Source organism: Babylonia areolata, chromosome 10 (assembly GCF_041734735.1).
Source record: "Babylonia areolata isolate BAREFJ2019XMU chromosome 10, ASM4173473v1, whole genome shotgun sequence".
NCBI lineage: Eukaryota > Metazoa > Mollusca > Gastropoda > Neogastropoda > Buccinidae > Babylonia > Babylonia areolata.
In genome coordinates, this window is record NC_134885.1 from 36,138,331 (window position 1) to 36,151,687 (window position 13,357).

Here is a 13,357-nt window from a genome sequence, read left to right on the forward strand (position 1 = left end):
TTCTTTCATTTTGATGTGTATGTTTTTTTTGGTTTTTTTAGGGGCTGTGGGGGGTGGGGGTAGGGGGGTTGCTGCTTTGTGTTCAGACCTTTTTGTTGGCATATGTTTAAAGTCAGCTGTTTCACAGGGTGGATTTGTGTGGGATGGGGGCATTGGATGTGTGAGTGTGTATGTGTATATGCATGAGTGAATGTGTATGCATGTATGTATCTGTATGCGTGTTTGAGTCTTTGTGTGTGTAGGTGTGGGTGTGTTTGTGTGTGGATGTGCATGTGAGTGTATATATGTGTGAGTATGGGTTTTTGGTGGTTGTTTTTTTTGTTTTTTTTTGCATACATGCGTGTTTGTGTGCTTGCATACATGTTGAATTTGGTGCATCTGCATGCATGGATACTTATGCGAGAACAGGTGTATATACAAGTGTATGTGATGTGCAGGCACATTGGTTTTTTGTATGATAGAGGTAGGGGGTAGTGTTCTGTTTCTAGATGCTCATTGCTCATGGGAATTCCAGGTTTTGTGTGTTGGTTTTTTTTTTTGTTTTTGTTTTTTTCACAGATGGACACAGGCAAATGTCATGTGTGGACACATTTTTAAATTTTTTTATTTTTATACTCTTTCGGGATGTATAATTGTTGCCAAACCTCTTTCAAAATGTTTGTTGTTCTCTCACTGATGCAAACAAATGTTTTGATGTGTGAGTAGACGTTTTCAGTTTGGAATGTAAAATTGATGCTGAACCCTTCTAGAACTTCCAGAAAATCTTCAAATCTTCAGTTGGAAGAAAGCAGGATGCAATGGATAAAAAAAAAAGGAAACAAATGAGTCAGATTAATTATGTTTTAAACCATGCAGATACAGAATACTATGTAATCTCCAGAAAGTGAAATTTAATATGAATTCATAAAAGACATAAGATTTTTAAATGCTAAGTTGACGTAAACCTCACAATAATCTTCTTCTTTTCTTCTTCGTTGTTGAGGGCCCACAATCATATGAATTGATTATTCTGGCCCCTAAATCACCATCATACTCATGCAATAAACACAGTAAGAGAATAGGCATGAAACTACTTTAAATTAAACGTATACATATGATTGACACTAAGCCAATTAACAGACTAAACAGTATTTTAAATGAATGCATAGTATAAGATCTGCATGTGCATGCATGCACACACCAATGCACACAGACCAATACACACACACACGTCCATGCACATGCGCACATGCACATGCTTAAGAATTTAGTTGTTTAGGATTTGAATTGGATATATGTATATAAAAAAAACAGGGTTACTCATTTGACTTGAATAAAACTGTTATGGATTCTAAGAGTTTTTAGTTTAGGAAAGTAAATAATGTTTGCCTGTCTGAAGGCAAAAGCTTTGTATCTTGTAAAGAATATGGCTGTCATCGCTAATGATCTGTGCTGATTTTTTGTCAGATCATGGAGTTTGACAAAGGGTTGGCCAAGACCATCAAGCTTTGTATCTTTTTAAGAATATGGCTGACATCGCTAATGATCTGTGTTGATGTTTTGTCAGATCATCAAGGAGTTTAAGCTTTGTATCTTGTGAAGAATTTGGCTGACATCGCTAATGATCTGTGTTGATGTTTTGTCAGATCATCAAGGAGTTTGACGAAGGGCTGGCCAAGACCATCAAGAACGACTACGAGACCAGTGCTGGACCCTGGGACGCTGTGCAAAAAGAGGTGTGTGGGAACTGTCACCTGACCTTTCTTTGTTGCTGGTTTTTTTGTTGTTTTTTCTTTCATATTATGCTGGGTTTGTACAGTCTCGGAATTCAGTTCGATTCAAAATAACTTTGCCTGCTCCAAGCAATTAGAACAATTTTTTTTGTCTTCTTTTGGCTCAATTCAAATACTGATCGACAAATATCAAAGCGAAAAAGGTGGGGGAACCAGAGTACCATTACCAGGTCTGGAAAAGTCGTTGGAGGAGGTGGGGGGATATGTTTTGTTTTTCAGTATCTGAAAAAGTCTTGGCATTTTATAACTAAAACCCTTAACCAGTACCATTTGGCAAAAGAGCTTAAAGTATTCAAAACAAACAAACTGGAATTTGATAAAGTGGTTGACCAATACCATTCAACAAAAGAGATTTATGTATTGAAAACAACGAAACAAACTGGAATTTTATTAAAATGAAATGGTTGACCTGTAGTATTCACCATAACAGCTTCTTAATAATCGGTATTAGGAAATCTTTGGTTGACGGTGTTGCAGACTAATTTTTAATTCAGTTACCAGCCACCGTGGCGAAGTTGTTAGTGTCGCGGACTAATGGCTGGGAGGACGCAGGTTCGAATCCCAGCGGAGGTGGGTTTTTCAGTCTGTGGCTGGCTCCTACCCAGAGTCGAATGTGCTATGGGCTTAAATGAGATCAGTTATATGAGATCAGTATGGCATGAACATGAAAGACAGTTACTTTTTGTTGTTGCTGTTGTAATTATCAATGATAGATTTAATTTATTTCATTGAACAAATGTGATGTAATCCCGAACAGCATGAGTCCAAATATAAGACCAATGCATTTTCTTTCATGGGTATTTTTTTTTTATGTGTTCTGGTCTGTGTTAAGGATAAGTTTGCGTGAGGAAAAGTGTGAGTGCTTTGTTTTCTTTTATTGTAGTAGCAGTGTTAAGTAATGATAATATCAAAATAATACAGATACATGCTCACACGTCCCAGATGCTCTTGGTGTTTACAATCAGTTTAACAGACGTGTAATGATGAATAATCATCATTCATGCATTTAAGTACTACCAGCAAGCATGTGCACACACAAGCACATACAAGAACACACACACACACACACACACACACACACACACACACACACACAACTAGCAGAAGTGTGCGTGTTCGTGTGTGCTGAACAAAAGCACATTAGTCCGTGTAAGATAGTAGGCAGAATGGAGCAGGTAGTTTTTAAGAGACTTTTTAATAAAGGTTTTGACAGACTCTTTAATAAACTGAACTTGGGAATGAATGCACAGTATGTCTTGTGATGATCTCTTCCTATGTGCTTTTGTTTTGTCTTTTTGTTTGTTTTTGTTAGTGTATCTTGTGTTGCACTGAGTGTATCTTGTGTTGCACTGCCTGATGATGTGGTTACATGTCTAAACGGTTGGGCACTTCACCTTTATTCTTATCTTATCTGTCTATTATAAACAATGTGCAGTATAGTAGGCTATGTTTATAATTATATTCAAATAATGTTTCTTAATTCTGTTTTTACATTAAGAATACTAGTTATTACCTGCAGTGTGTGGATGTATATATGAAACGATGTATGTGATATTTTTTACATTTGTATCTTCGTAATATTCGTAAAAGCTGTTGTTGATTTTTACAGTTATGGCCCCAATGTTGTTTACTTGTCTATGTTGTGATAATGCACCTGACCAAATTTCTCCAGTTGGAGATAATAAAGTTATTCTTATCTTATCTTATCTTATCTTATGTCACTTTCCTGTTCAGCTCGAGTGCTGTGGCGGTCTGGGTCCCAGTGACTACGACAACAGCACATGGCAGAACGCACAGAGCAATAATGCAAGTATTTGATTTGATTTGATTTGATATGGATACTTATATAGCACCTATCATCAGTCGGAGACCAAACTCGAATCGCTTTACAACAAACACGGGGTCATTTGCTCAACAGGCTGCTTACCTGGGTAGAGCTGACTGATGGCTGCCTTAGGGCGCTCATCATTTGTTTCCTGTGTCATTCAGTCAGATTTGAGGCATGCTTACATGCACACTCAGACACATGTAACATTTTATATGAATGACCGTTTTGTTTATTTTGCCCCGCCATGTAGGCATCCATACTCTGATTTCAGGAGTGTGCATGCTGGATATGTTCTTGTTTCCATAACCCACTGAACGCTGATTTTTAACATGCTTATTTACCATATAATGATGATGGTTATAGTTATTATAATGATGATAATAATAGTAATAATAACAATAATGATGATTATAATAAGACTGAATTGTAATGATAAGTGTATGTATGCAAGGATGGAGATTTTTCAGGTCTCCCTGGTCAACAGATGTGCAGACCTACTTGTGCCTGATCCCCTTTCATGTGTGCAAGCATGTAGAAGATCAAATTTGCATAATTAAAGATCCTGTAATCTATGTCAGCGTCTGGTGGTTTATGGAAACGGCATAACCAGCATGCACAGCCCCCAAAAAACGGAGTATGGTTGCATAAAACGGTTATACACAGAAACCCACCGATGGGGTTGGAGTTCACAAACACAAAAGAAAAAGAAATAATGACCGCTTCTTGGTATGTGACTCAGTAGGTTTTGGTACTAGGTCAGCAGACACAAACCTGCTTTATATACCCTTGTGTCCTCTGTGTGTGTGTTTGAATATATATATATGTGTGTGTGTGTGCATAGTAGTGTGTGTGTGTGAGAGAGAGAGAGACAGAGACACAGAGAGACAGAGAGAGAGAGTGTGTGTGTGTGTGTATGTTGAGCTGAAGATCAAACACAGGCATAAAAGATCCAGTGACCCGTGCCAGTGTTTGGTTTGTTACGGAAACATGACTACGCCCAGTATGTAAGCACCCTGCCCCTCAGTGCTGATAAGAGTACCAGAATATCAGCATAAAGCTCTTTCTCTTTTTTTTTTTTTTTTTATAGCAAAAAGAGTGCAGCACACAGATGCACAAGATGACCCTTGTCATGCAGTGATAAGTATGGTGATTCACAAATGATCAACAAATAGTAAAGAGTGGTAATTCTCCATTACCACAAGGTACACAACTTCAAGTCAGTGATGCTTATCGGTGATTCACTGCATTCCACTCAAGTCCTCCTCATAACTTGTTCTTCCCCACAACTGCATGCCTGCAGCAACTCTCTTGGACCAGCATTGCATGAGACCACTGCAGTAAATAAAAACAAGAGAGGCAAGGCCTTCAAGACTCACTTGTGATACACTTAAAAAAAAAATCTAATCGTTAAAATGTGTTCTGTATTTGTTATTATAAAGCTTCGCGTTAAAAAGAGAAAAAAAAAAGAAAAAAAGTCCAAACCAGATATGAATTAAGTCCCCTAGCATTAATTACAGAGTAATTTCCCTTTTTTACTATCTGCACCAAAACGTTTGCAAAATAAATAAAACTTCCATGCTTAGCAAAAGAAGTTCCTGTTTGAACAAAAAATGATAATAATGACTGCTCTTGTTGTTGGGTCAGAATATCAGATCAAACTGCCAAGTTTAGAGAATACAAAAAATATAAATATAACAGTAAATGCAGTTTGCATATAATTAGGCTTCATTTTTAAAATTTTTTTGTGCCCATCCCAGAGGTGCAGTATTGTTTTAAACAAGATGACTGGAAAGAACTGAATGTTTCCTATTTTTATGCCAAATTTGGTGTCAACTGACAAAGTATTTGCAGAGAAAATGTCAATGTTAAAGTTTACCACGGACACACAGACACACACACACACACACACACACACACACAGACAACCGAACACCGGGTTAAAACATAGACTCACTTTGTTTACACAAGTGAGTCAAAAATGAAATAAAAAAAAAGGGTGGTTCACAAAAATGGCAAAAATTAATGGAGAGTTGTTGATTTAATCGGTTGAACAAAGCTTTGCTTTCATGCTTCTGGAATCTGTAAACGGTTCAGCTTAGAACGTCAACTGTAACAAGCAAGAATAAGCATAATTAGAATAGTGTGTCATGTGTGCGAAAACTTGTACCTTGTCCACAGACAGGGGAGGTAATCATGGGATGTAACTCAAGCTTTGTTCGTACAAGTCATAATGCAACATATTTGTGCAAGTCAGGATGCAACATATCAAAGTCACTATCTCAGTTACATTGATTGAGATAAAGTTGTTTGTAGATTAAGCAGGTTAAAATCTTTTATTTTTTTCCTAATTTTAGAGAGAGAGACACAGAGAGCGTGCGTATATGTGTGTATGTGTGTGTGTGTGTGAATGTGAACAGTTCATGCTTGTGTGTGGGTGCTGCATAGGCAAGTAATTAACGCTGATGTAAAATTGTTGTGCGGTATCATGTTAGTCTATGTAGTTCAGAATTATTTTCAGAGTTACTTTCAATGTGAGTTCTTAAAGAATGAGTTGGGTTGGGTTTTTTTTGTCAGTTCTGAGTTAATGAGACGCTGTATGAATTCATCACAGTTAGTATTATGATGATGACATTTTCATGATATTGTTATCTGTTCAGACAGTAGATGCTGTATGAATTCATCACAGCTGGTATTATGATTATGATGTTGTCATGATATTGTCTATTCAGACAATAGGTGCTGTATGAATTCATCACATTTAGTATTATGATTATGAAATTAGTCATTCGGATGAGACAGTTAACTGAGGTCCATGTGCAGCATGCACTTAGTGCATGTAAAAGAACCCACGGCAACAAAAGGGTTGTTCCTGGCAAAATTTTATAGAAAAATCCACTCCGATAGGAAAAACAAATAAAACTGCACGCAGGAAAAAAAAAAAAAAAAAAAAAAGCCGGTGGCATTCTCAGTGTAGTGACACACTCTCCCTGGGTAGAGCAGCCTGAATTTCACACAGAGAAGTCTGTTGTGACAAAAAATACAAATTCAAACATTGTTGTCCATTCAGACAATAGGTACTATATAGATTCATCCCAATTAGTATTATGATGATCAGTGTTGTTTTAATTATGTTTTAAGGAAGTTATGAGTTCACTTCCTGAAGCGAAAACTGTTGCTGTGCGGGCAGGCCAAAATTCCCCTGTCGTGTTGTGTGCTGAGCAATGACCAGCCTGTCAACGCCGCCAACTGTCAGAGTCTGTCGTCAGACTTCCACCAGAAGGTGAGAGGGAGAGAGAGGTCCCCCCTCTGCAAAGGGGGTTGTGTTGGCCCTCTGTTTTCCTTTGTTTTGATTGTTTTTGTCTGGTTTTTTTTTTACCCCCAACAATTTATTGTTTTTCCTTACAATTTTTTTTTGTTTTTTTGTTTTTCCCTACAATTTATTGTTTTTCCCTACAATTTATTGTTTTTCCCTACAATTTTTTTGTTTTTTTCCCTACAATTTATTGTTTTTCCCTACAATTTTTTGTTCCCTACAATTTATTGTTTTTCCCTACAATTTATTGTTTTTCCCTACAATTTTTTTTGTTTTTTTCCCTACAATTTATTGTTTTTCCTCTAGAATTTGTATCTTAATAGAGGTTTACAGAATCATATATTGTTTTTGTTTTGTTTTTTTTTTAATTTTTTTTTTTAATATAATTTTTGCGGTGAAAATGTATTACCACATTGAGCATGGACCTTTCAATGCTCAGGACTGGTTTGTTTATTGTCTGTACCCAGCCGACTACAGAAATTCACTGACTGACATCAAAAGAACAAAAAATCATGAACAATCATTATTCATCGAGATCAGTTCATTATAGTATTAGTAATTACAAAAAAAAAAAAAAAAAAAAAGAAAAAAAAAAAAGAAAGAAAAGAATCTGCTCTTCCCCAGGTCAGCTAAAAATGATGTGAATTTCTATCACTGTGTTGTATTTTAACAGGGAGACCAGCAGATGTTTTTTGTAATCTATTTATCCTAAGGAAAAGTGAAATGATGTGTGATTTCTTTTTATCAACTGATCCCATGGAAAAGTAAAATGATGTGTTAGTTGGGGTTGTTTTTTTTTTTTTTTTTTTTTTTATTTACTATAAATATGTTTGAATTTTTTTAATAATAATTTTTATTTATCTACTTGTCCCTGGGAAAAGAAAAATTCTGTGTGAGTTTTTTTTCCTTAAAAAAAAAATTATTATTATTATTTTTTTTAATCTACTTGTCCCTACAAAACTTAAAATGATGTGTGATTATTGTTTATCTGCTTGTTCCTGGTACAAGTAAAAATGATGTGTTTTTTTGTGTGTGCTTTTTTGATCTACTTGTCCCAAAGAAAAATAAAATCATGTGAGATTTTTTTTTTGTTCATCTGCTTGCCCCTGGTAAATGTAAAAATGAAGTGTGGAATTCTATCCTTGTGTAATGTCCTTCCACAGGGCTGTAAAGACCAGCTGGTGGACTGGGTGGAGGACCACAGTGTCATCCTCATTGGTGTCGGCTGTGGCATCGCAGCTCTGCAGGTTCGAATCTAGTTGGTGGAGGAGGAAGTTTGTGTGTTTGTGTGTGTGTTTCCATTTTATGTTGTATACTTTTGGATTTTGGAGAGCAGAGCATGATGCATATGTAAATCCATTCATACATCTGTTTGTACACCCATCAGTATGTAAATATATGTAGAATGATTCGCTCACACAATCACATGTGTATTGACTCCTTTTACAACATTTTGTTTTACATGCATACACATACACATTCACACACACACACTCTCACACATGCAAGTACACAAGTGTGCACACACACACTCGCACGCACATACACACGCACACATTTTACAGCTGACTGTACTCAGACACTTGCACAGCTGTGATATCTCAATCATTTCAAAGCTGTTGAAAGACGGGCGGAATAGCTGAGTTGTTAAATCGCTGGACTGTCAATCTGAGGGTCTTGGGTTCGAATCACGGTGACGGCGCCTGGTGGGTAAAGGGTGGAGATTTTTACGATCTCCCAGGTCAACATATGTGCAGACCTGCTAGTGCCTGAACCCCCTTCGTGTGTATATGCAAGCAGAAGGTCAAATACGCACATTAAAGATCCTGTAATCCATGTCAGCGTTCGGTGGTTTATGGAAACAAGAATATACCCAGCATGCACACCCCCGAAAACGGAGTATGGCTGCCTACATGGCGGGGTAAAAACGGTCATACACGTAAAAGCCCACTCGTGTGCATACGAGTGAACGCAGAAGAAGAAAAAAAGCTGTTGAAAAAAACAACAAGAAGGAAACAAATCAAAACAGACAATTAAAGCAAAAACAGAAAGAAAAAAAAACAAGGTCAGGTGAGTGGCAACACTGTGATCTCTTGTCTACTGCTTGTTCCAGATCTTTGGCCTGGTGTTCGCCATCTGCCTCTGCCGCAGTCTCAACCGGGAGAAGTACTAACCACAGAACCACATCCACATTTCCATCGGAGCTGTTGCCCTGGCGGCAGAGCACTGGTCTGCTCGCCTCCCCCCCACCCCCCTCCTCCCCTCCTGTGCCCCCTGACCTTTTTCGAGTCAAATCGCAAACTTATCTTTGTTACCGTTGGCAGAAGTGGAGCGATTTCTTCATTGCTTTACTCTGGTTGTTATGTCGGAAGGTTTCTTTGGAAGCTGGTACTATTTTTGTAAGCCGGTTACAGTTTTGACAGAGAGAGTATTTTTTTTTTTTTTTAAAGGTATACAAAAGTGTTGTTCAGATTATGATTATCATTGTTATAAAGCAGTGTCTTACATTCAGATAATTATGTGTATTTTCTAAAACTCTTTTTTTTTTTTTTTTTAATGTTCTTTGCTTTGCTTATCATGACTGAGGATGAAATTGAACTGAACATTTTTAAAATCTTTTTTTTTTATGTAAGTTTATTATTACAACAAAATTAGATATATTCATGAAATTGCAAACACCACTAAAAAGACACCACTAAAAAGACAACAACTAAAAATAAAAACAACAGAACAGTCCAACCAAATCAATTCTGTCTTTGAAACAGTTATAAGGACACAAAGAAACCTAGCAACTTACTCTTCCAGAAAGGGAGCTACAAGGAATGAACAGTTTGAATCAACAAATTTTACTAGTTTACATGCCAGGGGAAAAAAAAATCGGCAGTCTGACAATTTCACATTTCACTTTGCAGGCTTGAAAATGGAGAGTTTTTTTTTTTTTTTTTTTTTTTTTTTTTTTTTTTTTTTTGCCAGTGATGTGAGGAGTATGAATTAGATGAACAGCAAGAGTAAGGTATACCAGCAACAGAGTGTTCTGCAAGATCTGATAGTCATGTATCTTGAACCAAACTCCATTAGATGTTGCATTCAAGGATGTATATACATGTGTGTCTGTTTTACTGAGCATTTTTTTCAGATAGTTTCTTTGTCACTGTATCTTATCTTTGCTCATTCATAAGAGTTAGATAAGGATATTGTGTTGTTGTGATTTGCTGTTACTTGTTACTGTACTTTTGCATGTGTAAGGTGTTCTTGCATGTAAAGTGCATCTCCAATTAAAAAAAAAAAAAAAGAAAGAAAGAAAAATGCTAGAGTAAGGTTGGCTTGCGTGTCAGGCTCAGTCATATTACGATTGTTCTGGTGTAACTCAAGTAACTTTGAAACTAGCAAAGCATATCTGAATGAAACTAACAGACTTTCAACATAGTAAATTTTGCAAGTAATGATAATAATAATAGAATACAGACAAATCAAAGAGTTAATCAAAGTACATAATAAAATACAGACAATCAAAGAGTTAATCAAAGTACATAAAACGGTGGAAAGAAATAAGAAAATAAGCTTTCTCAGTCATGAACTGGATTCATTGTCATTATCCAACAAGAAGCATGAGAAATATGTATTTACAGAGACAAGAGTAGTATTGAATAAAACTTTTGATATGTTGACATTATTAAAGGTGAAGTTTGTGGGACTACTTTCTGGTTCAGCTCAAGGCAGTTTGCATTTGCCTCGATAATGTTTGACTAAAATGCAAGATCAACCACCTTCAGTTTAAAATCAAAACCATATGATGTGAGTTATGGTTTTGGCATTAACTCACTCAGTACAGCCAGTCCTCTCTTCTCCTCTACACAGACCCCTCGGATGTCCAGTGGGTGTCTGAATGACCTAACCTTTAGCTTCCGTCGTCAGAATTGTGGTATTCTTTGTCAGCATTCACGTCTTCAGTATAAGAGCCTTCCGCTTGCAATATTTTGATGATGGTAATTGGGGTGAAACGCTGTTAAAGTCGTCTCTTTCACCGTTCGTATGATAAGAGTTAAAGTCAGTGTCACAAGTATCTCTTCTTACTGACGATCAAAAGACGCTTTATGATTGACAGACTGTGGAACTGTATGTAAGTTTTGGGTGACTTCCACGTTACAGCTGGTAACTTTTCAGCTTCTTTCCGAACAGCACCAGTTTGTCCCATGTTTTGCTTCATCATATTTTGATCATGTATTTTACCTATGATGTGTGCTGGAAATTCCCAGCTCATTCTGTGACCGAGGTTTTCTCGGGGTAAAAGACGCAGTGGACAAAGGGGAGGGGAAAAAATTTGTCTTATTTGCCTGCTTCCGGGAGGTTATCGGCCGTAGTTACTTTCATTTTCTCCGCATTGGCAGATAGTAGTTTGCACAGGACAAGAATGTCAGACCCCTGCCAGAGTCTGCACTAGTTGGGTCACGGTTAAGTATGTGTAATTAAACGTAATTTTAGATAGAAAATTTCCTTTATGGTCTGAAAATCAAGGTACCCCGTTTTCAGGAAGTTACAGTATTATGATTATATTTCATAAAATATTTCCCACTTCCTGCTCAAACGCTGACAAAAAAACAACTTGTGCCGTAGAATAATAGGAAATTTATGTTATTTTTCAGAGGTTTGAAGAACGTAATGAATGTAAGGATGACATCAGTTGTGTTATTTTTCGTAGGTACCACTGTGTTTGGAGTTGATTAAATTAATAGGGGGAAAAAAAGAAAAGAACCTAAAAAGTAGAAGAAACTAAGCTGTAAAAGAAATTAGCAGTTGAAGAGATTCATGCACTCGCTTTATGTTTGGCGAAGAAAATCTGTTTCCAAGTCTCTCCACAAGTCTGTTTAAAATAGCAGTGTTTGATTGTTTGTGATTCGCTGTTAAATCTCACATGTTGTGACAGCTTTTTCCAGTAAATCAGCAAGAAGGATATGATTATGAGCGGAACTTGTGGTTAGTCAATCATATTTATGTGATGGCCAAGTTTTGATTCCACACTGATTTTATGAAAAAGGTATCAGAATCTTGCTTTTGAGTATGTGCTTCTGGTCTAGAATGTTCCTTTTAAACAAGTACAAGAAATGTTCTTTTTTGTGTGTGTTACTGAACTGCATTTGCGGAGTCTTTCTGTGTTTAGTGTGTGTGTGTTTGAATGGTTAATCAGGAATCCATTTGTGTGTGTGTCTCTGTGAGTGTGTGTGTGTGTATGAATACTCAGGTGCCTATTAATGTGTTCGTGTGCATGGTTTATTTCTAATTTTTTTGCTAGGAATTGGATTTACCACCTATTGATTTTTGAACACTTTTTTTTTTAACAGCTTACTTTTTTGCATCTGCTACAGCTGCTATGGGGAAAAAAATTTGATTGTTGGGGCATCACCTCTTTTTCAGGTTTTTCCTCTCTCTCTCTCTCGCTCACTCTTTGTTGCTCACCCTCTGCTCGTCTCCCTTATACAGACTTTTATTGCAGTTTTTCGATGTGTGTGGTGAGTGAGTGTGCAGTGTCGTCGTCAAAGCTTTGTCAGGATTGAACAGTGTTGCATTTCCAATCTGTGTTAACATCATCGCTTGCTTTCCGTTTAGTAGTCTTGCTGCCACTGCGCACTGCTGATTCAAAGAGCTTGTGGTCTGCAGCACTTCTTGGAGAAAGTGCAAGTCAGAGAGGAGTTTGTATTTGTATTTCTTTTTATCACAACAGATTTCTCTGTGTGAAATTCAGGCTGCTCTCCTCAGGGAGAGCGCGTCGCTACACTACAGCGCCACCCATTTTTTGGGGGTATTTTTTCCTGCATGCAGTTTTATTTGTTTTTCCTATCGATGTGGATTTTTCTACAGAATTTCGCCAGGAACAACCCTTTTGTTGCCGTGGGTTCTTTTACGTGCGCTAAGTGCATGCTGCAGATGGGACCTCGGTTTATCGTCTCATCCGAATGACTAGCGTCCAGACCACCACTCAAGGTCTAGTGGAGGGGGAGAAAATATTGGCGGCTGAACCGTGATTCGAACCAGCGCGCTTAGATTCTCTCGCTTCCTAGGCGGACGCGTTACCTCTAGGCCATCACTCCACAGAGTTTGGAGTAATATATATATATATATATATATATATATATTATATTAATTTATTTTTTTTTTTTTATAGAAAGATACGTATATGAGAAAGAAGAAACTTTGCTGTAACATAAGCACAATACCTACTTGTAAATGAAACATTCCATCATTTTTTTTTTTTTTTAACAAATACAAAAAAAATATTGTGTGTGTTCTGTGGTTTACTTTCAAAACGTTCCACAACAACCACATTCGTCAGATATCCTGCCCCCCCGCACCACCACCTCACCCACCATTCTTTTTTTTATTTTTTTTAATTTTTTTTATGAAGTCTGTTGAAGGTTATTCTGTAATTTCCGTTATTTTGAAACATTC

At 37.0% G+C, this 13,357-nt stretch overlaps 1 protein-coding gene across 3 annotated transcripts in view; it reads left to right on the forward strand.

Annotated features, from left to right (window-relative positions):
• Positions 1 to 13,055, forward strand: part of LOC143286970 (CD9 antigen-like) — a 36,474-nt gene extending 23,419 nt beyond the window's left edge. For all 3 annotated transcript variants that reach the window (XM_076594958.1, XM_076594957.1, XM_076594956.1), the window contains exons 5-9: positions 1,626 to 1,715; positions 3,507 to 3,578; positions 6,788 to 6,880; positions 8,077 to 8,160; positions 9,027 to 13,055. In XM_076594958.1, the coding sequence (XP_076451073.1) occupies positions 1,626 to 1,715; positions 3,507 to 3,578; positions 6,788 to 6,880; positions 8,077 to 8,160; positions 9,027 to 9,086 (399 nt within the window). In that variant the 3' untranslated portion in view covers positions 9,087 to 13,055. The remainder of the gene's footprint in view (positions 1 to 1,625; positions 1,716 to 3,506; positions 3,579 to 6,787; positions 6,881 to 8,076; positions 8,161 to 9,026) is intronic.
• The last annotated feature ends 302 nt before the right edge of the window (positions 13,056 to 13,357 follow it).